Here is a 25,106-nt window from a genome sequence, read left to right as displayed (position 1 = left end):
CACAAACCAAAGTCAACTCCCCAAATCTGACATAGAACTGAAGTTAAAAACGGCAGGAAGAGCCTGAATAGTTGAACGAATGAATGAAGAATAGTTGCATGAAGTGTTGGAAAACGTTGCCGTCCACATTCGTGTTTCTCTGCATGGAATAAAGAATGAAAGGGTAAAGAAAGGGGAGTGAATCACTTGGCTCCACTGCATGTGGTTGCATGCAATATCATCAGAAACATGCTTATCAACTTCCTTGGAAGTCAGTTCTCCTCTGACGCGCCCTAGCAGGTTTCCCTTGAGGTCAACAAAGGGAGCTTGCTGCAGCACGTCTGAGCTGCATTCATCTACCATTCAGCCTCTAGAGACGCGCTTTCTTCATGCTTTGGGATTTATCAATACCAAATTACATGAATAACAACCAAACTTGTAAATGTACTTTTCAAATAAATGAGACATTTGATAAATAAAAAAGGTCAAATTTGGACCTTTAGTTTATAATCTTGCATTTGCCAGCCTCTCGGGGAAATGTGTCGATTCCCTGAAGCTGATTAGAGATCAGTCACCTATCATTTACTCCTTTTGAGGTTCTTTCTACCACAGCTGTGCCTGGTGTTCTGATTTAATGCTCACGTTATTAAGGTTATATAGAATGTAGAGTGTTCAAAGCAGTAAAAAAAATCCCTTCAAAGACCATTGGGAAGCTGTGAAGTTTGTACCAATCCATCAGGAATGAGGGGCATCGCAAGAATTCAGGAAACTGTAAGATAAGTCATTGAGGGAGGTGGAAGGGGAGAGGAAAATAAGCAAAGAAAAAGACGGGTCAGATGGAAGAATGACAGGAAAGGGATTGCCGTTGCCTTTGGTCCACAGCTTGCAATGGGTGAAAGTGGAAAAAGTTGAAGTTCAAGAGCAGGAGTGGACACTGAGCTTCAGAGTCAACAAGTAGAGCCTGGCGGGAACCAAAGGGGTTCTGGTTCTGAGGAGGAAGGAAACGTGTATCTAGGACTTCCCTGCTTTAAAGTTCACATGTCTGTTTGGGACATCTATTCTGCTGCAGGAGTTAAAAATGCAGAGAAACAGGCAGCACAGGATGTATTATCTGTCCGTTTAAAAAAAAAGGACGGATAATAAATTCTGTGTTGTTGCATTTATTATAAATTTGCTTTTAAAGAACCGATGAAGATCGTCTTTTGGTTGTTTTTAACATGGAGGACAAATACAGAGACTTAAAATTTGAGAATCAAATTGTTGTGAATCAGGAGCAGATTCAAAAATCCCGTTGGATTAAGGTTGTAAGTGTGACATAGTAGCTACAACAGCAAGCCACCAGCTCCCTGCTCTGCTCCATTCTGATGCATCCACTTGGAGACGACTAGATCTACACGACTACATCTTTGTTTTCCAGCTCCCAACTGCACAGCTGGATAGCTCCACTATTGCTCACCATTTCTGGTAGTGTTGGGTTGGGGGAGTGGGGGGCTGTAAGCTAGTGGGAGAGCGTATAAACGGATGGACGATGGAAAGGGGGCAGGTGCCTCCCGTGCCAACAGTCCTGCCCATAACTGACAGGTGAATTTCTGATGAACTTCTGCAGAAACTATGTCCTGGAAAATGAAACAGGTTTTTGGGTTTTGTCTAAAAAGGGCACTTTTATCATTTTGAAATGATCTCTGGGAATGCTTTAAAAAAAGATCAAAATGTGATTAGAGTGGGTCTTTAAGGCCAATTTCTGAATCTAAATTGTTCTTCTGTAAAGTATTGTCCTCTGCCCTTCCACCTATAAAGCGTTCAGCCTTCGTTCTGTTAGGTTTCACACTCGTTCACAGTGAACAGCCACGCCTGCTTTTTGTTTTTAATCCTGTTTTTTCAGAATATTTTCTTCAAAGTGTCTTTTGTCGAGTTGGACATCCTCATCTTTGTTTTCGTGTCGTCTCTACCCAAACTTTAATCATTCTAGATTTCCTGCCACTGCAGGGCTTTTGGCTCACTTTTGGTTCGTTCTAAAAATAATGTTGTCTTTAAATGAATCTTCCGGTCTGTGCTCGCGAGCCTGCGGCAGGGCTCCACAACTCAGGATCAGGAAGAAAAAATACCCACGGTCTGTCACAAAAAGACAAAACAAGGCCACATGCAAACATGTAGAGACATGTAGAAGCGGTGCTTAGGAGCGCAGCGTAGGGCTAAAAAGGAGCAACTATAAATACAGTCAATAAATACAAGTCTATGGAACAATAAAAAAACAAAGATTCTGTGGTGCGTACTTATCACCTGATTAACCATGCCCCAATGGGTTTAATGTAATGTAACCTGGTTTCTTTGTCTCCTGTTACAGTTGGATCGTCCTGTAAACTTAGACAGGAATGTCTCATCACATAACATAAGTCTAATTATTGTCCCTAACACTGTCAGAAAAGAACCAAAAACTAAAGTAAATCAAAAAGTTGGCCATTTTCAATAGTTGCCCACTTTGGGGGTAATGTAACCGGAAATAAGCTTTGACCTGTGAGGGGACGAAAACCCCCCAAAGAAGAAATCCAACTGAGCTAGTCATGTGTTTTTAACCCAACAACTATTCGTATCATATTGGATACACGCATTATGTCAATAAAATGATTTAAATTTTCCTTAACCTAAGATGCTGGAAACAGAGGCTTCAGATAAACATGAACTATAAGTTTCTAAGACATTTAGGTTGTGAGATTTTGGTTAAGAACCAACTGGGGACGTTTTTATTTAAAAAAAAAACCTCATCATATAGGGGGCCTCTAAATACCCATATGACTTGTTTGTGCTCTGTAGTTCATCATCATTCCACTAGGGGCAGTAGAAGGGCTTTTCCTGCTCATTTCAAAATGGCTGCTTCTTTGAAATCAAATCAAATCAAACTTTATTTATTTAAAAAAAGCGCTTCTCATACATTGCGCAACTCGAAGCACTTTAACGTTTGGAACAAAAAAAACACACAAAAACACTTTGGCGGGAAAAGTTTACTTTATGGAGGAAATAACTCATCTATTGTTATTGCATTTATTTTAATGAGTTGCTGCTGTATTGAAAGCATGCAACATTTTTGATAGTTAATTATTAATAACACAGTTGCACCATGTTAGAAATGTGTGGATCACATTTGAGACAGTAGGTAAATAATTTCTTTAACATAAATTTGAAAGTCTGCCTGCTGTTCGGGTGGAGATTTCTGCCTGAAAACCTGCTTTTTTCCAGCATGTAGAAACCAAGATTCCTATGAACTTTCTCTGAGAGTGCATTAGTGTGACAAAGGCAGAAGATACTCGATTGTCAACCGGGAGGAGCAGCATGATGAAAGACACCATGATTTGTGTTTGAGGCGTGGGAGAGGCTCCAGCAACCACCAACATTTTAGTACCTCGACTGTTTGCCAAGTTTTTTATGCTACAGTTTGGCAGTCAGGTGGCCTTAATTTGCATGTAAGCCATTGTGACCGAATACAACGTTTCTAATAACTGACCATAAAAGCATGGAGCAATGTGTCCATGCTTATGATAGGTTGCCGTGGACAACCTTAAGCTCGCTCAGGTTTGGAGCGCCCGCTTAAGTCAAACCGGTCTGCACTGTCAACAATAACTAAAGTCCCATATCAGTGTCAGCAGATAGTGACAGTAGAGGAAAAGCAGGCTGGTACCGGATCAATGGAAGGTGTGTCTTGAATAAATAAATAAAAACAGCCAAGTTGCAGCTCTGATGGATCCATTTTCTGCAGACAAGCCTACGCTTCCTATCATGCAAAACACACTCACCCATGGTAAACCGCGACACACCCACGCATTCCTTGCAAACCCCACATGTGCCTTTAATTTGAAAATGTGCAAAGTTTAAAACTAAAAAGAAGAGCTTGCTGGTGAAAGATTTGTAGGTTTGTGACAAAACAGCAAAGGTCGGAGAGCGACCGGGGAGGAACAACAGGGGCACACGCTTTTCACATTTCCATTACCATTTCCACGGCCGGGCCGCCCCCCCCCCCCCCCCCCCCCCCCCCCCCGCCCTATGCCATGACCCAGAGCTCCAACAACAGGAGTGAGCTGGGGCAGGGGCACTCATGGGGCAACTAGGGGGCAGAAACGTTCAAACTTAGAGTGACACGTTATAGTTCTGTGGAGGGTTTGGGGGTGAAACATGCTTTTGTTTTGGGAAAGAGGGATTGATGGCAGTCACATGGAAACGCAAGGAAGGAACGCGCGCGCGCACCCACCCAGCAATACTGTACTGTCAATAAGGCTGGGGCTGTGCGGTTTCCATAGCAACGTGGCCCCTCCCTCCCGCCTGCAGGGGAGGTGTTTTGAAAAGTTCACAGCGTGTTTTTTTTCACCGTGTGTGTGGAGCCAAAAGAGGACGACGTTCCACGCCCGCCGTCAGTCAGTCCTGCCGCGGGAACAGCCGCTCCACCAGGCGAGAGACATGGAGGAAGACGCGTCCCACGCCGAGTCCGGCAGCTCCACGGGCAGCACCCACGCCCTCCCGCAGCAGCAGCAGCAGCAGCGGCAGCAGCAGCCCGAAAACCTGGAGATCATCTCCGCGAGCCTCAGCCCGTCCTCCGCCCCATCCTCCCCGTCCGCCACCAGCACCCTGACCCGCCTGGGCTTGAAGAGCCCCACGGGCGCGCCGCCGGCCTCACCTGGCGGCCAGGTGAGCGCCATCACCGTGGTGGCGCTGCTCGACAAGCTGAAGACCATGCTGGAGTCGGTGCAGGACAACCAGCAGCGGATGGAGCAGCGGCAGGCCGAGCTGGAGAGCGCCGTGCGCGGCGTGCAGGGTGACGTGACGCGCCTGTCCAAGGCGCACCTAGCCACCTCCAACAGCGTCAGCAAGCTGCTGGAGCGCTCCCGCAAGATGAGCGGGGGGCTGAAGGAGGTCAAGGAGCGCCTGGACAGACAGGCCGTCCAGGTGAAGAAGCTGGAGGCCAACCACAGCCACCTGCTGAAGAGGAACCACTTCAAAGTCATCATCTCCCAGGTGAGGAAGGAAGGACACCTGTCCTGTGCGGCTCACTTCTGCCATGTCTATAGACTCCAAAAAGTTTAAATAGTATTAAAAAAACTGAGTTTTTGCATGAGTGCATGACTCATTTCCATTCGTATTTGCCTGCAGAAGTGGATCTTTAAGGGAGAACACAGACTTTTTACCCCTGATTCTACTGTTTCTACTTTTTACCCCTGAAGTGGAATTTCAGATGTTCAGCTCCTTCAGAATAAAAGGGGGAGGGAGGCAGAGAGATAGAGTTGAAGGGTGTGTCAGGGAATTGCTACAGAGGATAATAGGGTGTGTGTGTGTGTGTGTGTGTGTGTGCGCGGAGGGGGGGGGGGGGGGGGGGGGGGTACTGACTCTTACCAGATCCGTTTACACCCCACAGTTATAATTCAGTCAGACAGAAGAAGGCTTTCGGGTGGATTTCCTCACTACTGTCTCACTCCTGGGAGAGTAAATAATAAAAATAGGGGGAAGAGGCCCCTCCTCCCATGAACCCTCATCTTTTCTGATAAAATTATGTCCAAACTTGCAGTATTCCTCAATTTTGTGTCTAATAAAAGACACGTTTATGTATTGAAGTCTTTCTAAGTGACGTAGATTTTTCTTTTTTATAGTTGTCCTCTTGTTCATGTGTGCTGCAAGCCGTCTGTGGGTGTGTCTTGTGTGCCCAGGTATGGGAAGGGGGTGGGACTGTTGACATAAGCCAAGTGACTTCTTACCTTATCTGGTTTTCCAGGTCTTGAAGGTGTTGTTGTTTGAATTCGGCCGGTGCCAACACTTTTAGCCTGAACGAGCTGGTTCAGTGTGTGGGCGGGGGGACGCCACATTTGTTAAATTATTTTAATCACCTTAGTGCTCCCAGAAAGAAGCTACATGATAATTCTAATAAACTAAAGCATTAACTCCAAGGCAGGATTTCAGAATAAAAGACTAAAGTTCATCTGGTTTGATCCTGAAGCATTGGCAAACAGGTGGAGTAAGGGTAGGTATGGGTGTGGATTGGTGCATGAAGGGAGGTGGATGGAGTTACAGACTTAGTAAATGAGAGCTGCTGTGCCTGAGGGAGGGGGGTAATAAAAGAACCAAGTGTAGCCCTCTCTTCTGCGCCTCTATTGACTCTTTCCTGTGTCCATTATTTTCTGCCTGAGTGGAGCCCTCTTTGCCGTTTTTGCTACTTTTGCTGCAGTTTTAGCTCCTCTTGCTGTTTTCGTCTGGCAAACAAACTCCAGCAACAGGTGGCCCATCTCCGGCTGAGCCACCTGTTGCGGTTCCCTGTAAACTCTCATGAAAGCACGCGCTCATGCTGACCTGGGATAACTCCCATTAGGTGTGCAGCCATAAAGCAAAACCCTTTAGCCATCAGCCAGAGGGGCCCTTTTTTTCCCCTGTCCCCGCACAACCAAATTGATCTAAAACAGCCATTTTCCTGTATTTGACAACTGAGGTGGAAAACCCAAAAGGGCCCTGCGAGTGTCCGCGCTGCTCCAGGCTCTGGCCATGTTCGGTCAGACTTGACGGCCACGTCTGCCGCTTGGCTGCACTTCTGTGCATAACAAGGACTAATGAGGGCTTAATTACTGCTGCTTTGGGCCTTGTTTGTTTGTTTTTTTGCGCTTTTCCTGTCTCCATTTGGCCCCTCTTTTCTTTTTGGGCCAGCGCACACTCCGAAACACACAGCCACGTAAAGATTCAACTGCAAAACAAACGATCGGGAGGTTTGCAGCAAAACCCCGAAAAAGCTTCTCATTTTTCCATCCACTATTAGTTATGCAGATGTATTCAAAAGCTCATAATCTGAGTTTAAGGAGCCGTGAGGATCTTATCGTTTATCTTATCTGCATCACGGCAGCGTTCCACCTGATGCACGGCCGTAATTTCATTTCCTGCCACTGAAGCAATTAGCTTTAGCATTCATCACAGGCTGCCATCCCCATTGCTTCGCAGCGGAATTTCACAACGAGCAAGTGAAAAGCGGAAAATTACCTTTCGAGAATGGAGAACTGTCAGATGTTTGACTCCTGATAGGAGTTGAGTTCTGTGTAATGTTGGTAGGGCAAAAAGGAGCACAAGTCTCACCCTATCAGGCTCTCACACTATCAAGGTACATACATATCACTTTGAGAAAACAGAAACACTCTGCAGTCTCTGCAGCCAAAGTAAACACTGACTGCAAACTTGTTTTTGTGCTTTGGTAGGAGCTTAGCTTCGGCTCAACCATTCGTTTCTACAGTCTATTTTGGAACTGCCACTCCATCTGTCAACGGACGTCCGCCTCATACTCACTGCAGAAGACTGCCGGCCTCACCACTTTCCAGTTTTCGTTGCTATCAGAGCTTTGGTGCAACTTCAGCTGACAATAGTTCCGACTTAACGTCAGCTTCAAAAAGTTGAGTCTCAAGCTCTGAATGTGAAGCAAACTTCCTCAATCTATTGATTGGTTAATGATGTTGGGGTTGAAAATCCAGCTCGAACTTGACCCTCTCTTCCTTATCCAACAACTGAGGGAGGCACAGGAAACATCAGTCATAGATGCTACAGTCTATGTTCTTTTTTTTAGATGCAGCGATTGTTGGATAGGAAGTTGTAAATTGCTCGCATACATTTAAACTTTAGCCTTGGTGGAGAAATAAGTTTTAAGACTCACTCTGATGTTGGCATCTGGCTCAGAACTGTACGGCTGGATAGCTGCAACATTGCTCACCGTTTTTGTTGCATTGCTAATGTTAGGTTGGGGATGTTAGGGGCTGCAAGCTACCTGGAGAGTGTTTAAAATGTTTTTTAAAAAGTTTTAGATACCATAACAAGTTCCAGCTCTTGGAGTGCTCTACATAATACTCATTCACGTCCCACCCTGATAATCTTTTGATCTGTTTCCATAGCGTTCCCAGTGGTCTTTTGAGTAAGATTGTTTCACTTTTAGCCCAAAGTTTCTGCAGAACAGCAGGAGTTCTTCAAATTTCACCTCTGAGTTGTGGGCGGGACTTTTGTCGCAGAGAAACCCCGCCCCCTTCCTCTCACTTTTGCTTAGGAACTTGCAGCCCGCCTAGCGTGTTTTCTACGTCACAAATAATCAGTTTTTCAATGGCCTTTTTCTATCTGCTCCTGATTCACAATGATTTAAACAAAGAATTATGCAAAAATGCTATTTTTAATCTTAATTTTCTTAATATATGTCCTCGATCATTTGAAAAATGCCACAATAACACAATTGTTACTGTCTTTAACTAATACAACTACTATGTTTGATCAAAAAGATCCCCTGACCCAAAACATCTGATCATAGCTAACTAGAAAACTGGAGGGAAATGGAAGGTAACTGATCTTCACTGTAGGATCAGATCCATGCAGGTTAAGGCAAGCTTAGGTTTGAGCAGAGGTTTGCTGCTTTTCTTCTTCAGATGATCTATTACACCAGCATGTAGCCAAAAGCAATGCTAGCTATCTCAGAGAGTTCAAACATGCAGGTGTACGTGTCAAGAGCTTATAACCCCGGGCAGGAAGCTGGTAATGCGGACGATGAAGGAGGCTTTTGCAGTTCTCTTCATGCTCTGTAAACATGCATATATGTCGAAATACTTCAGAAAAGCCATTTTTTTTCCTGTTTGTTGCGGTTTTTTGGTTTTAATATGGGATTTTTAGATTTACAATGAGTGTTGACGAATGTCCATAGTGACTGCTTGGCCTGAAATCTGAGTTTTCCAAATCAAGTCTGGTGTTTGTTTGTGCTTTGAGTTTCTTCCTGTGTTCACATTCTCTTTTTCCTTTGGGGTTTGCCTGTCATGGGCTTCCCTGGCCTTCCGGGGCTGCATGTTTAAAGAAATTAAAATAAAGATAGAAAACTACAAGATGAGGATGGGGATTATTTCTAAAAAGTAATGCCACACATTTGTTGGGCTGATAATAAAAACAACCCAAGAGTGACTTAGGCTATGAGATTACCCTGGATTATTACCAAGACTGCAGCATTACCTGGTGCTTTTCCCTTTTGTGTTCAGGTTGAACATGTCTGCTCAGTGGTTTCGGCCCAAGAGGCAAAGGCAAGTTTGTAGCTGCACATTCCTCCGTCTAATTGCTAGTTTAGGAAAAAGCATCAGTAATGTTGGAGAGTGAGGAACCAAGACTCCACTCATTTAGGACTAAATATTTCACCACAACCTGACAAGTGTGTTCATATTAACATTATAATTATACTTTTTCTTTATACTTTTCAGCTTTCGGTGGGGTTTGGGAATGGAGAGTTTTCTTTCACTGTACCATTCTGTATCATTTTTTTGGGGGGGGGGTTCAAGGTAATCGGAATGATCCATCAAAGCTGTGTTTGTACCTGCAGGATATCCCCAGATAAAGTGCATTTCTTTGTCTGGGAACTGCTAGTAACAGATATTAAAGTTTCGTGAGACCATTAGGGTGTGCCCTATATTTGAATAACTAGACAGCACTGCCTGTTGTGTCAGAGCTCATGGGTCTGTCAGTATGTCTGTAGACCTTTCAAAATTATGAAATCCTTTCCCTAACAGTCTCTCACATTCGTTTTAGTTAGTGGAGAAACAGTTTTCATTGTTTTTCCTCAATAGCTCTTAAGGAAACGGGACTCTGAGTCATGTTGTAAGATAAGATGATGATTTCCTTGCTCTGCCGTGGAGGCGTATGCCCTCCAGCCTGAATGTGGGGTAAACATTGTCCCTACTGTAAACAGACTTATCAGAAATGCTCGTGGTATCTCTGCACAAGCCTTATCAAACAATAGCTCCCTGAATGGGATTGTGCTGCAGCTGTAGAGAGGGGATCTGGGGACATTTGGACAGAGGGTAATGAGCTCAAGCATCATCTAAACCAAGGTTGTACCAGAGACGTTTCTTAGCCATTGTGGCGTGCATCAAAAGTAGAATGTTATACTAAATTCGAATTGGGCTCAAAAAAGCACGGTCTAGCCACTGCTTCTAATGAAAAGTCCATGTAAACGCGCGCAGAGGCACGTTTTGAGCAACTGAGTCCAAAACTCTTGTGTTCACGCATCGCTACGCAAGTTTTTAGTTCATTTTCAGACTCTACGTACAAAACACGTGTCAATTGAACACGTGGTGAAAGTTAACTTTGACCAATTATAGATTCGGATTGGGTAGTGACAAATAGAGGATGTCCTTTTCAAAGCACGGTAGTGGGAACCGTTTGAAAATTGATTATGGGAGTGCAATTTAATGATTGACACCATGCTTTTACATATCGTAATAGAGCTGTAAAAGAAAAAGCCTGGAGCAAGAGTTGTGAAATTTGCACCGCTTTGGCATTTCGGCACCAAGCCTCTTCCAACTGTGAGTACATGCTCTAGTATCGGGTTGTGACAGACCTGTGTGAACACCAAATGCTAAAGGTGCATTCAGAGACCCGTTTAGTGCCTTCTTGAACGTGTCACATACGCCAGGCGTGTACGTAGCTTTGTCTGTCATTTAGAGAAAATGACAGGCAATATTTCAGCAGGGCCAGGTGTTTGGTTGGGTATCATGTCACTAGGCAATTAATTAGAGCATATGACTCACAAGGTGTAGCCTATCATCATCTGAAGTGTCTGACCTGCTGCCCTGCAAGGAGCTTCCTTAAGCTGTCCAAACCGATCATTAATGTCAGCAGGAACGGTGGTGGCCTCTCTAGATTACAGCTGTTGCCACTCAACCAGCTTGTCAGTATGACATCGCTCCTCAATTGGTCATTGTACTGTGTGACTGCGTAAGCCCACAGAGCCAGTAAACAGCCAGTGCTTTCCTTTTGGTGTGGCAAAAATGGAAGGGGTGGGAGACCAAAAGAAGTTTGCAGTGCAACGTTCTGCAGGCACCAGACCACGAGGCATGATGTCACACAGGAATGTTGACGCGTTAGTCGAAGCCCAAATCCAACATGTAGAGCTTTTCCAATGCTGTATCATAGTTTTTGCTATCACTGCACTATTTCCTTTCCATCCTTTCCTCTTTCCTTCCTGTGCACACAGATGGCTCATGTACTGTAGTTGGGGTGGAGAGGGGTGTGGTGCCATACAGCAAGTTTGGTGCAAGTAAACTATGGAACCAAATAAAGCCAAAACATGCAAACAGGAAAAAAAAAAAGGACGCAATCTATTGTTTTTGAAGTGGACGTGGTGCCACTTCAAACACTGTTTTGTAAAGAAATAATCATCAACAAATTTAGCATTTTTTCAATACTGCAAGTAGTCAGTTTAAAGAAATTTTAACAATAGATGAATAATTCTTACCATAAACTTCAGAAAATTAGCTAAACTTTTTCCCGCCAAAAGTGTTTTTGAAGTTTCACGGAATCAGTCATTTCAAAATAAGCAGGAAAAGTTCTTCTACTACCCCTAGTGGAATGATGATGAACTACAGGGCAGAAAACATGGACCAAGTCATAAACAATGGCTTTTTAAGAAATGTTTTACTTATGCCAATTAGTTAGGGGTCTCAGAAATCCATGTATCAAATATGGTACAAATGGTTATTTAGGGTTAGGACAGCAAATCTGCCAAATGTGTGCCCATAGTGGCGTTTGCATTACTCCCTTATATAGTTGGGATTTTATTGAACCAATTCTGCTTATGAAAACCCATATTTACTGTCTTTATTAAAGCAAAACACAGATGGAATCAATGGTTATTACAGATTTGTGACCATGAAAATGTGGAAAAAATTGTACTTATTTTGTAAGTTGCTCCTAAAACCTTTTCAATCATCTATAGAACCCTGTTTTCCGTTTATGGCCTCCTTCACTACCTTTAATGATGTGCAGGTTTTTTTACAGCACTAAGATAAACACTCCTTGCTCCATTTCATCCTCATCGCCTTACAAGCATGGTTTGGCGTCATGGAAACTTTATCATAAAAAGCTAAAAATGATCACATTTATTGATTTGATGATTCCCTTAAAAGCTGCAACATGGTACAACTGGAACAGGCTGCAAACAAGACAAACAGGTTCAAAGGGCCACTGTATCTGTCCGCTTCCACCAGCCAAACAGGTAGGATTAAGGAAACCTCAATTCATTTTCTGAAGAACCAACTGAAACGATTGTTAGCGGAAACACAAACACGGCTTCTGGGCTTTGCAGAAAACTCCCGTGTTGGCGTGAAAGAAGACACGATCTTTGTTTGTAGTATTTTATAGCTAAAAGCACCATTAGGGGACTAGCCAATAGTGGCTGCTAAACAGTGACACAATCATGCTAATGTCATCTAAAGTACAGTTGCAGTAATTTAATCTTGAGTACACTATATCTTACTGTAAATTCCTCTTAGGGTGGAACATGATGCTAAAGGTTATTTCTTTGCTCTAAATGCACACTGCAGATGAGGTCAACTGGGACACCAACATCAGGCAAAAGTCTGCACACACCCACCCATTCAAAGTGGAACAAAGCTAAGCTAACAAAAGCATTGGAAGCGGTTTAGCCTTGCACGTAGAGTCATTATCCGAGTAACACGAGCTGATCTTAGCTCTTTTACACTTTAGCCGTTTGTGTGCCGTGCTGTGATCCGTTTGAACCCAACAAAAGGCTTAAGAGAACCGGCTTACATAAGCTCTAGCTTACTAACACCTTGCAGGGTTTGCAATTAGAGGAGACTTTTTCCAGGCTTCTGCTCAATGAGATTTTGACCGGCGTTACATAAGTAAGTTAGTTTTGACGTACGTGCCCTTTGTCGTACAGTAAATTCGCTGTCAGAGTAAATTATTTTAGCCTTCCCGGCCTTCCCACAGTGTATTTGCTTTTGTCTCGTTCTTTGAAACGGTTTCTCTCTTTAAACAACAGTGAGTGTTCGGCGTGGCGGTCTACAGTGTTGCCTCGCAGAAACGCACACGTACTGTATCACATTCTTAGTGGGTAATGAGTCTTTGCTTGAGGGGTTTGTTAATTAACAAGGTTCCCAAGAGAACAGTGCCACATAGAGAGGCACATGCAAACACACTCACACACACAGACACACATTTGCTTTGATCTTGCATGCTAAGTCTGAACAGGGCTAAACAGGGGACATCAGAAACTATTGTGTTCATAAACTCACACAAGGCGCATTGAAAATTTGATTACATAAAAAAGTTTCCAGTAAAAAAAACTGCATTAAAGACCCTCTCTGATCATATTTTGATAATTATTGTCGCTTTTTGGAGAAAATATAAAAAAACTGTCGTTTTTTTTCTTTTAGTTTCTGCAGAGCGGCAGAAGTTCATTAGAAATTCACCTAAGGGGCAGGACCATTGGGGCAGCGCTACCCCACCACCACTTCCCATTATCCATTTGTGTACTCTCTCTCCCGCTACAGCCTGTCACACCCCCAGCCTAACCTTAGTGGTGTATCAAAAAATTGCAAGCAATATTGGAGTAATCCAACTTTACAGTTTTGAGGCAAAAGCCAGCTCTGATTGTTTTTATTTAACCTTTATTTCACCAGGAAGTCCCATTCAGAGAAGATCTTTTTATAAAAAGGGAGACCTGGGCCGAAAAGCATGATCACAGTAAAAATATACGGTCAAAACAATAAATTACAACTAAAATACAGTTCAAATGAACACTGTAACAATAATAAGTTAAATCACGTTCACTCAGACTCAGGTCAAGAGTGTGCATATTTCTTCCAAAAGTTAAAAAAGCTTTGCTTTAAAGCAGGGGTGTCAAACTTGGTTGCTCAGGGGGCCAAAATCCAGAACATGCTGGATAACAGGTCAAACATGATAAACTTTTGTTGAACATGATAAAATCTAACTTTTTTCAAAAACACAAATATTAATAAAAATAGACAGATAAAAATATTTAAGAATAAGTCAACTTCCATGCATCTGGTCTAGTGGACGTGTCAAATGGAGCAGGCGGAGCAAGGGGTTTGTAATGCACCCATGGTATTGTCTATGTCACAAATGGAATCTCTTTCAAACTGCATATGTTTCGTCTGCTATTGATTCACAATGATTTAAAGAAAGAAATACTCAGAAATGTTAAATTTCCTAATATTTAAAAAACACCAAAAACACATTTTTTTTAATCAAAATGGGTATTAAAGTTCCATCATGCAAATAAGTACTCATACTGCTCTCATTTAAAGCAGGTTTCGCTCCAAATTTCACGCACTGTTACAACTTTTTGACCTGCATTAACTAATAAAAGAGCATTATCATAACAAGCATTCTGCAGTCAGTCTGGATGACTCTCCTGCGTTCTCCTGAGTTTGTGTTCGCCTTGCCGCCTCCCACACATACTTCACACTCGGCACACGGTGTGCAAAACCGGTTTGAACAAACTCAGTGGGTGTGCAACGTGCCCAGACTGGAGCAGGCGGGTCCGGCTAAAATCTAAACCAACTGAGCATGCTCTGTCTGTAACATCTGAGACAACTCAAACTGGGATTAAAAAAGGAGTTTTTAGAGATCTCTGTTAATCCTACATTAGGGAATTGTACTAATTACAAGAAAGCAGAAAGGTTTAAGGTACAGAAGGTTGTCAAATTTTGAATTTTATGTTTTCAAGATTATGTTTATCTGACCAGGACTGATCAAGTTTCAGTTTTTGTCCTCTCAGTTGTTTAAAAACTATCCGATTGTCCATATTACTTTCGGCTCCATATGAAATATCAAAGTAAATTTGACGTTCCTGTCAGAAGATAGCACTAATTTTTGCAGATAGGTAAGGTTTTAGGTAATGGTTATTTAAAAATGGTGTAATTAGATATTGTTTATATCATGGTTTACACCCAAAAATGTATCAACGTTGGATAGAATATGCTCTATCTTAGTTGTAAAACTTATTTCTATGCTTGAAGTGCTTTTAAATAAAAGTTTAAGTGAAACAAAAGAGGAAACGGCAGAAAAACAACAGTTACCGGCGAGTTCTTCCTTATCGTAAGATGCCTTTGTGTGTTTTGACAATGTAATAAAGAAAATGTAGCAAAGAACCTCAATAAAGAAACTTGCATTTACCTTTCTAACTCAAATAAGCTGCATTTATTATTTATTTTCTATCTCCTTGTTCTCACCGTTGATGTTGTGCCCATAGCAAAACACAGACAGATTTATTCCTTTTACCTGGCAGATACCAGACATGCTTTGAACGTTTAACCACAGCTGCATGTTTGGGTTTAGGAGAGAAGATATCAGGTGTCTGAAAGCTGTTTTGCAAACCTTTTACCTCATATGACCAACAACCAGCCATAAACAATCTGGATTATCTTGTTTGTGTGATCACTCATCGTTTATTTCCAATATTTAATTATTTCCTTAGAATGAGAGACTCCTTTTATAGTCCCTCAGCAACTCAAGTCATCTTTTTGCTTTATGGCATCTCAATAGCTGCCATGCATTCCTGAAATTGTCATATTTTGATGCATGTCAACTTTGTGTGCAAATGCAAATAAGTACTGAAGTTTGGCAAGAACAAAGTTGTTTTGTAGGAGTCTAAAGCTTCCGATGTTTTCACCATAAAGCCCTACTTCGATCATCTTTTGAGCTATTTTCAAAGTGTTCCCAGTGGTCTTTTAACTATGATTATGCTGCTTTTAGCCAAAATTTAAAAAAAAGTGTCTTTTTGGTAGGACATGGTTTTTCGAGAGCGGCGGAAGTTCATTAGAAATTTGCTTCGTACACACCGTCCATGTGTCCCGCGTTATGTACCTACAGTTGACAGAAGCTTGGTGTAGATTTGGTGAAGCGGTGCAAATCTATTGAATCTTTCTCCAGGCTTTTTCTTTCACAGCTTTGTTCCGATATATGAGAGACTGTGTATAATAATTCCAGCTGTGCTCAAGCCGCAATTATTTATTTGACCAGTCGGTACTAGTGATGTATGAGTGAAGACCCCTTAATTTGCAGAAGCGCCAACCATTTGTAATTAAAAGAAATCTTCACAAATCAAATCAAAATGTATTTATAAAAAGCGCTCCAATGCCTTGCGCAACTTGAAGCGCTTTACATTTAAAATCATACAATATTACAATTAAAACCCAACCCACCCTTCCCACTCCCCTCCATTAACACATATGTCCCATGACAACCACACACAACGAATACCTATACAAGTAACTTCTAAAAGGAACTTACGGCTTTGCTCTGCTCTGAGGAAACACTATTTGGGAATCTATTCATACCAGGAGCAGCTGGGCCGTAGGAACATCGCCACAGTGCCCACCCAGGCCGGGACAGCAACGGAGTTTAACTTCACTGCCGTGAGGCTACAATGTTAAACTCCAGCCGCCCCAGCAAGGGCAACAACCTCCGACTGAGCCAGCAAGTCCTGGTACAAAGATCCCCACTCAAAAGAATATATCTCACACTTGCTACCATAAATCAACTCAAAAGCTCAGATTTCAGACATGTAGCTGTGCATATCCACCACTAGATCTGCATCTAGTTGTAAAAATCTGTTAGTTGGAAAAATAATTGGAACATTGGAGTTGGGAGCTCTAAGCCCTGAATCACCAATTAAGAAACCTTTTAGGTCATTCCTGCATGTATGTAGTTGCATTTTATGGACAGAGTTGAATGGCCATGGGTGTGGATAAACAAGGTTCTGGAACTTAATGAAACCCTTCCTGTTGGAGTCATTGCTCTCCACCGGACTCTATTAATGCTGCCCAATACTTAATTACATATAGATTCAACAGGTGGGTGGGAGAAACAAACCCACCGGAACGATTGACTCCTGCAACGAAACAGCAAAATTCCTCAAATGGCCTAAGAAGAAACTCTGACAGGCATGCAGGGACTGGTTTCTTTGGTCCTCCCAACAGGCAGATCAAGCCTGAATGCCAGAGTCTGTTAACCCTTTCAGCCCTGAGACTACATACTGGTGGTTTTAAAACGTCTTTGACCATGTTGATGAGGACAACTGTGTTTTTTATTGCAGTTTATACAAATACATTTGGGAGAAATGTAAAAATCAAGGTACTTTGGAGACATTTTCTTTTTCCAAACCAGAATAATAAATGATGTGGTCCCAAATTTTAGTTATGCAACAGTTTATATTGTTTCTTATTTCACTAAAACACCTCCAGTCTTATTACTACCTCATTGTGATACACTTTCCTATTTTTCTGTTTTTAATAGGATGACAATGAGATCCCAACCAGTGTGGTGGTCAAGGATTCCCCCAGGACCCCGCTGCCAAGCCTGTACGATACAGAGTCCATTCAACCCGCCCCATCTGTAGCAGGCTCTGTGGATCCCCTCCGCACCCAAGATGAGGCTCTGCAGACCATTAGCCTGTCCTCAGATGAAGACCTTTCAGTAATCCATCGGGAAGATGATGAGATGCTGGAGGGCGACGCTATGGGGGTTGCTCCCATCCAGTTTGAAAGAAGGGCTGACAGGTTCAAGCGCAACAGTCTGAAGAAGGTCGATAGTCTCAAGAAGGCCTTCACCCGTGAAAGCCTTGAGAAGAAGATGGCCAAGATCTCTACCAAGATTGTACCACCAGAGAAGCGGGAGAAAATCAAGAAGAGCTTAACCCCTAACCATCCGAAGAGCCCAACCTCGAAGAGCTCGTCCTTTAAGGTGGCTCCCATGACGTTCACAGTGAAGAAAGTCCGAGCTGGGGAGGCCACCACGCCAGAAAATGTCTCGCCTGAGAAGGATGCTCACGTCGAAATTCCTGTTCTCGGAGGCCTAGATGGTGAGAACTCCCTGGCAAAGGTTCAGACCCTGGAGGATGCTGCAGGGCAGATTCAGGAGGCACTCAGCCCCACCGCAAAAGAGAGTGTGAAAGTAGAGGTGTCAATCAATGGAAAAGCACCGAGCGTGGAGTGTGAGCTGAACGGCGAGCGTGTGGCCGGCCTGGCGGTTCCAGAACAGATGGAAGATGATGAAGATGAAGAGGAGGAAGAGAAGGATGTGGAGAAACAAGAAAGTGGAGATGAAACTACCCCGAACAAGACAACAGAGAATGAGACAACCGCAAACGAGACAACCGCCAATGAGATAGGCGTCAATGACACAACCGTCGCTCCGGTTGCCACTGGGGCAGTTGCTGTGGAGCAAGTGTCTTAACTGTAATTTCCTTAAAACATCTATTCTGCTTTGGTTCTGTAATTACAGAAGGCCCAGTAGGTCTTAATTGCCTACACCGACACTCTTGAGAGCTTTTCCTTTGCTTCAGATGGAAACATACTCCAGACTTTCACTGATATTCCCTCCCTGAACATTTGCCGCCACGTTTTCTTTGATTACCAGCAAAAACCTTGCCAGGAATTATACCAGCAACTAGAAATGACTCCGCGTCTCTTCAAGAAAACAAAAAAAGCAGATCTAGCGTATTTCCCTAAATGTTTTCGTTAGGCCCTCAAAGAAGAATACCCACAGTTCAGCTGGTAGGTCCACATCTCCAAGGCACTGGTCCAACCATCCTGCTCCTGCTGTGTGTGTCTGCATCTGCTCGCCTCTCTGTGCTACATTGACATGCAACCTTTTTGTTCTTTTTCTTTTAGTGGAAAACGGTAAATCTCTGTCAACAGGAGTGCAACCGATAACCTGTCTTAGCACTGGGTTGCCAGGTTGTTCAAGACTTGGAATGAGTTTGTTTTGTTTTATTTCAGTGAGCAGGCGTGGGGTGCTTTTTTAAATAGTGGATTGAGAAAGTTGACTGCCTTTTCTTCAATTTCTTGTTTTTATGCTAAATATATTAAGTATTGTGAAGTTTGGGTACAGGCTTGCTTTTCTGTCTTTCCCAGTGACACCATTTATTCTGCTTGGCACATTATCATATAATTGCTTTCCAATCGTAAAATGACTGTGTAGAATGTCTGAATAGAAAAGAAATGTGTTGTTGTTGACAATCTTCAATCAGTAACGTAAATGAAGTAAATCAAATCACAAATATAGAACAAAGTTTGATCATGATTTAAGATCATGGCACCTTTTCAGCCATATTTGTCTTTTGTCAAATTTCCTTTCATGCTTGGGTGCAAGAATTATTGTTACTCTGCTACTCCCTAAGGATGTAAATATAGTAACTTTGCTCTGATATTTTAAATGGATGCAAATGCCTTCTTTAAAGATTAGATCTGTGAATTGTTTCACTACAGTTTCTTCATAGCAAACATTTGATTTGTAGAAGAAAAATCTATGAATTTCAAGTTTAAATGTTCACTCTGTTTCATATTCTTGGACTTAAAAGGAATAAAAGTACAATTTTACTAAGTAGAAATATTACTGAGCCCCCCCCCCCCTTGCTGTAGTGCATGCTTAAATGCAGACTTGCTCGTACACTGCCATTATCTGGTTTGCGTGATTGCACACCTATGTCTTTGGTGATGAATAAAAGTCAAACACATCTGATTTTTGTTTTTCTTTGATGAATTCCTTCCATCCAATACAGTTTACACAAAATATACAGGATGTTTGAAATGATTAGCAAACAGTCACCTGAAGTTACACCATTAAAAGCACTATTCCCCCCCCCACTTTTGCTCCATCACAAAACTGTATTTTTTTTTAAATGTTGGCAACAACAGATACAAATTGTCTCAAGTACAAATTTTATACTATATTTAAAAAAAAAATATCTTTGAATTTGCATTGCTGTGAATGAAAACAAGTAAAATGATTTGGTTTGCAGATCAGAAGCAGTGAACCCAGTTCAGACACACACATGCTCTGTTCATGTTTGTCCCGCAGTTGGACTGGATCCGATCCACCACGGGTGTTCTGCTCTACTGCAAAAGGAAAGAATTGTAATGAGAATTGAAGGAAAAGATGTTAATGTTAGCTAATGATAAGGCGTGTACCTTTTACACGTGAGATGATGAAGTTGGGAGAGTCTCATGCATCTGTCAGTGGAAAATGAGACATTTTTAAGAAACACGGAAGCCAATAGCTGAAAAACGTTGTTGGGAAATTGTACTCAGCTTAGAAATCCTCCATCTGTGTTCAATTTAGTGCAGTTTTAAAGTTGCGATTTGTTTTCCAGATTGTTATGAGATAGAAAATAGAAATATTTATACACATATTTGAACATTTAAAATATAGACCCCCCCATCTCATTTACCATAAATAAAACACAGAGCAGCTCTTGTACTTTGTGCTCGAACACACATTTGTTCAACTTTTCCTTGACAATAGCATTTAGTGGGGTTTACAGCTATTGCATTGGGTGTTTTTGTACAAGAATTACAATGTTTAAAATGTATTTTTATTTCTGTCAATACATTCTGGTTAAAACTGTTATGGGGAGAACTGGTGTAAAAATGGACAAGAATATAGCAAATAGGGAATAAATCATTTTGCTAAATTTTTTTTTTTTACATTAACTGTTTACAACATTAACAAAGTAAGTAAAAATGCAATAATTACTTAAATAGGTTAATCAACTCAAATTATTTTTTTTAATGAAAAAGTATTTGAACTTTAACTTTAAAACTTTATAGATGTTTTTTCTTTTTTGTCTGAATATTTTCAAATAAATACATGCATAAAGATACTTTTAATACTTTTCTGTGACCTGTAATTCTTCTATCAGCAGCGTCTCATAATTGGGATTGAGCACTGGGCTTCATTGTTCAATAATTTAGTCTGTTCTTTTCTATATAATGTTTAAATTGGCTTTAGTTCTGTCTATAAATGTATATTTAACATCCTGTAAAAATTAGATTTTCATATTTCCAATTTCTTCATAAAATTGTGATTATATGATAATCTCCCTATCAACATGTAACTTGTGCCTTGTCCAGAAGGATTATTGTTATAAACCCCATCCTTATTTTTACCTTTTGCCGTTCATTTAGCCCCCCCCCCCCTACCCGTGAACCAAAGACATTTTCCCATCAGCAGATTTCCTGCCACTTGAGTGTTTGAAAATGTTCTAGTTCTGGACACATAATTCCACCCTGTGAGCATTTCTTTATCAGACTTGTAGTTTTACTTCTATAAATAAAACTTTTATGAGACTAAACATTGTCTTCTGTCATCAGTCTGTTGCTGCTGGTACATAGATCTCGTGTTTCAAAGAGATACTTTTTCCTTTTTTTGATTTTGAAAACCGTTTGTGATGCCACTCCCTCCTATACTACCAAAGAAAAGCTAAAATTAAACTGGTTCCTCCGTACGCCATTCCAGTTTACACCTAACAGGGAATTATCCCTTTGAAAGGAGTGGCCAGGATGTTCAACTATCAATAGCTTCTTGTCACTTTTGTCTTTTATATTTCTACTTTCTGAGATTTTCCTCTGTGTTTTAAACAGTAATTTTTTTTTAATGAATGTGGTATTTGTTGTTAAATTTGTCAATAAAGCCAGTTTTACCAAACTAAAACATTCTGTAAATGTAAATTTACCAAAAACATCCACTCTGGTTTGGTTCTGTAATTACAGAAGTCCCAGTCCGATCATCTTTTGATCTATTCTGTAACCCTTGTGCTATCCTATGGGGTCCAGATGACCCCACCCTTACATTGACGTGTTCTCCCCACCATAACAAAGGTGGATAAAGGTGGAAAGATTTCATGTAATCCATGGACACCAGTGAAGATCACAAATCATTGAAGAAAAAAGGTTCAGCGCATGTCTAGTGGGTCTAGATGACCCAACTCCCAACGTTAAAGTGCCTAGGATAGTACAAGGGTTAAGGATATGACTTTGTTGTTTTAGTCTAAATTAAAACAAAACAAAAAAACTGTAGTTTTCTGTGACATAGTTGCTGCAGAGCGACAGAAGTTCATTAGAAATTTGCGTCTGCCTTGTCATGGCGCAAGCCTGTCCTCATTTCCCATCATCCATTGGTTCTCACTCTCTCCTGCTACCTTACAGCCCCTCATAACCCCAACCTAACATTATTGGTGCAACAAAAATTGTGAGCAACATTGGATCTATCAAGCCACACAGTTTTAAGCCACATGCCATATGGGAGGAATAAAACAAAGACGTTAATGGATCTGTTTGCCATCGGAATGGTGCTGTTCAGGAGGTTTGCTGCCTGCTGACTGTAGACATCACTGCAACAGGCTTTTACCAACAGCATTTTTTGGTCTGCTCCTGATTCACAGTTTCACCTGTTTTCAATGAATAATGCGAGAAAAAAATTAATAAAAATAAAATAAATAAAAGCTTAATTTCCTTTATATATGTCCTTCACATTGTGAGAAAAATGCCACTGGAACATGATTAAGACACCAGAAACACAATTTTTAATGGAGAGGGTCTTTAGTGTCAAATTTTAAATTAAATATAGTTAAATTGGAATAGGAAATAAAACTGGATTTGGTTAATGAGAATTTTACTGGTACTTGTTCGGCAATATTTACCAGGACAGCGTCTGTTTTAAAATGAATCTATATTGAAATCATACCCAAATTTTAACACGGAACACAAAAAATCAGTTTTTCCATGCCAATCTTTTGGTAGTTTATCTCTTTTTTTAAACATTATTTTAAAAATAGACTTTATCCTACAGAATACTTTGCATTTTACACACACTATATCACCCAGCCATTCAGTAAACTCAACCACGGCGCTGAAGTTGGCTTTCTATTCAGAACCTTTATCTGATTTGTGAACATTACAAATAGGATGATTTTCTGTAGTTGATAGATTTAAAATGATATACAGTATATATATTTTTTGGGCTCCATTGTTGTGGGGTTAGTGGTATTAGGCAGACGACACGGATTCACAAGACAGGAGGCAACAGAAGTTTCAAACAACAAATATTTATTTTCTCCTGGTTTGACAAGTCCAGGGGCCTGTTGCACAAAAGTAGGATAATACCATTAAATTGGATGCATTAGTAATCGCAAGGAATTGTGGGATTCCATTTTCTTTGTCTATCTGGGCAGATTGGGGTCTAAGTGTGAGTTTTTGTCCATGGGTTTTATTGTCTAGCTGTTTTATTCTGTTTTAACTAGTGATTTAAACTGATATGTTTTATTTCTTTTCTGCACCATGAGTTAGAGTGTGGGAGAGGATGATGACCAAACCCCTTGTGCGGTAAACTGTTCATGTAACTTAAAACAGAATTCGCGTTACTTGAGCGCCTGTCTTGTCATGTGGGACATTACTGCGTACTTAATGTCTTTGATGTGAAAATTAAAAGACCCATTGGTTGAAACTTTGGAAAACCTTATCATTGTCAGATGTATAATTAAAATTAAAGCAAAAAATTAAGTAATATCAACATAAATTGTGTTAGGTAGTCATACAAAATTTAAGTTGAATAAACTTAATTTAATGAGGTGTGACCAATTGAAGTGATTCAATTAAGTTGGATCAACTTTTATCCTTTGAGAGTGAGCAACAATATTAATTTAAAGTTGGGTCCAACTGCAGTATTTAGATTGAATCAACTTAAATTTATTAGTTTGAGCCTAAGTACATTAAGTAGGACCAATATGATTCATTTTTGTTCAAGTAACGCTGTCTAATCATGTGGAAATCATTTCCATAAGTTTTTTATGTTCATTCAAAGTGAACGTTTTTAAGTGTGGTTTACCTGCTTTGTTTTATCCTTATTCAATAAAGGAACATAATGTTACACATTGTGTTTTCATATTTTAATGGAATGTGTATTATTTTGTATGACAGAGTATTAGGGCCCCACTGAGGAAAAAGGAAAAAGTCATAAATTTATGAGGCTGGTTCTTTCTGCAGAAAAGCAACATATTCTTTTTACAGTTTTGATAGTTATGAAAATGTGATACTTCATATTCTGGCACATCAGCATGTCTTCGTTTATGAAACCATACTGAGGTAAAATTTCACGAAATGCCCCACATCTGTCATTTTAACAACTTTCCTCCTTTAAAACAACTGGTTACAATATTATGACTTGTCTTTTTTTCCCCTCTGTGGCCCTAATATTCTATCATTTTACATATAGCCTTATAGTCTATGGGAAACTGTAAATTATCTAATGATAGCAACATCATGTAAAACTCATTATTTATCCAAAATGATTGAAATTAATGATCACAAACGTTTAAATAATGACAGTGGGTCTAGTTATATGTGATAACAATGTATAGTGAGCAGTGAAATAACTATTGGTTTCCATTTGTGGCGACTGCTGACTGACGTTAGAGATGGAATTTAGCCTGGTCTGGAGCAGGCTAGCTCCACAGAATAAATCTCCATGGTAACTTATACCATAACATATCCTCCTGCCCCCTATCCAGCTTTAGTGCAACCGGATTGGGGATCAATTGAGCCAGTATCACCAAGATATCCTGGCTTAATCCCTTATCCTACTTTTGTGCAACAGGCCCTTGGTCTTAGTGTAAAAAATGCAGTGGAATGTTCCTTTAAGGTGTGAATAAGAAGCCAACTTCAGCGTCGTAACAAAACCTTGGGGTTTGAACCATTATCAACATGATCACAGTTGAGCATGCGCATTGAAACCCGTCACAAGAGATTCTTAACTTCAGAAAATTTAGGGATGTTCGTGTTTAGTGGAAGGGTGATGAAGTATCGACTCCCACAAGCGACGTAAACATAAACAAAGCATAAGCTTCTTATTCATCCTACATTTTAAGTTATGACCAATGAACAAATTCAAAGATGACGACGGCAATTGGTTAAGCAAGGTAGCGGCGCCCCGTTAAGATGGCGGGACGGTGCCATAATATTACCTTTGTAAATTCAGTTTCATCATTTGACTTTATTGTTGTTATCTAAAAATGTATTTAAATATAATTTAATGGGCAATAAATATGAAAGAAACGTTAGAAAAGCTCCAATAATATATATGTTTGCTTAAACGGTAAAAAATCAAACTTGAAATGACGTTAAACAGACCGTCACGTCGTCTTGGTTGCGGTCTTTGTCTCCCCCTGTAGGATTCACCAACTACCTAAAAAAAATAGAAAATGTGCAACAACGTTTATTATTATTATATTTATTTACATCTAACATTGAAATGTTTCGAAAACCGCCTCACAGTTTGCCAACACAAGTAAGATTTATCTGTATGGGTTAAATTGTTCATCCGCGAAGGTTTAGATGTAACTCGTCACGGTGGCCGAGAGGTTAAGGCGTTGGACTCGAAATCCAATGGGGTTTCCCCGCACAGGTTCGAATCCTGTTCGTGACGTTCTTTTCTTTAACATTTTCATAAGTATCAACAGCACTAGATAAAAAGATTTGGTTTCTTTGGAATTTTGATAA

General features: G+C 40.8%; 1 protein-coding gene, 1 long non-coding RNA gene and 1 other non-coding gene across 3 annotated transcripts; 2 read left to right on the top strand and 1 right to left on the bottom strand.

The window, feature by feature from the left end:
- Positions 1 to 4,295: 4,295 nt before the first annotated feature.
- Positions 4,296 to 20,905, top strand: cavin2a (caveolae associated protein 2a). The gene is made up of 2 exons (XM_004081412.5): positions 4,296 to 4,980; positions 17,068 to 20,905. Exons 1-2 carry the CDS (start codon positions 4,426 to 4,428, stop codon positions 18,004 to 18,006), a joined length of 1,494 nt encoding a protein of 497 aa, XP_004081460.1. The 5' UTR covers positions 4,296 to 4,425; the 3' UTR covers positions 18,007 to 20,905.
- On the bottom strand, positions 19,537 to 24,976 carry LOC144988604 (uncharacterized). Its single transcript, XR_013652531.1, has 4 exons — positions 24,880 to 24,976; positions 24,738 to 24,792; positions 19,743 to 19,784; positions 19,537 to 19,670 (listed from the first exon to the last, which is right to left on the bottom strand). It is a non-coding gene; the product is annotated as an uncharacterized LOC144988604 (long non-coding RNA).
- Positions 24,951 to 25,032, top strand: trnas-cga (transfer RNA serine (anticodon CGA)). The gene has a single exon. It is a non-coding gene; the product is annotated as a tRNA-Ser (tRNA).
- Positions 25,033 to 25,106: the final 74 nt, after the last annotated feature.

Source organism: Oryzias latipes, chromosome 21, assembly GCF_053564925.1.
Source record: "Oryzias latipes strain Hd-rR chromosome 21, Olatipes_Hd-rR_3.1".
In the NCBI taxonomy this organism is placed as follows: Eukaryota; Metazoa; Chordata; class Actinopteri; order Beloniformes; family Adrianichthyidae; genus Oryzias; species Oryzias latipes.
Note: the sequence above shows the minus strand (reverse complement) of the source record. Positions and strands in the feature narration are given on the sequence as shown.

Bases quoted from the DNA above. Each gene is read 5' to 3' on its own strand.
- cavin2a (XM_004081412.5), top strand. From the start codon at position 4,426: ATGGAGGAAGACGCGTCCCACGCCGAGTCCGGCAGCTCCACGGGCAGC. The intron at 4,981-17,067 runs GTGAGGAAGGAA...TGTTTTTAATAG, and splicing joins TCAAAGTCATCATCTCCCAG to GATGACAATGAGATCCCAAC.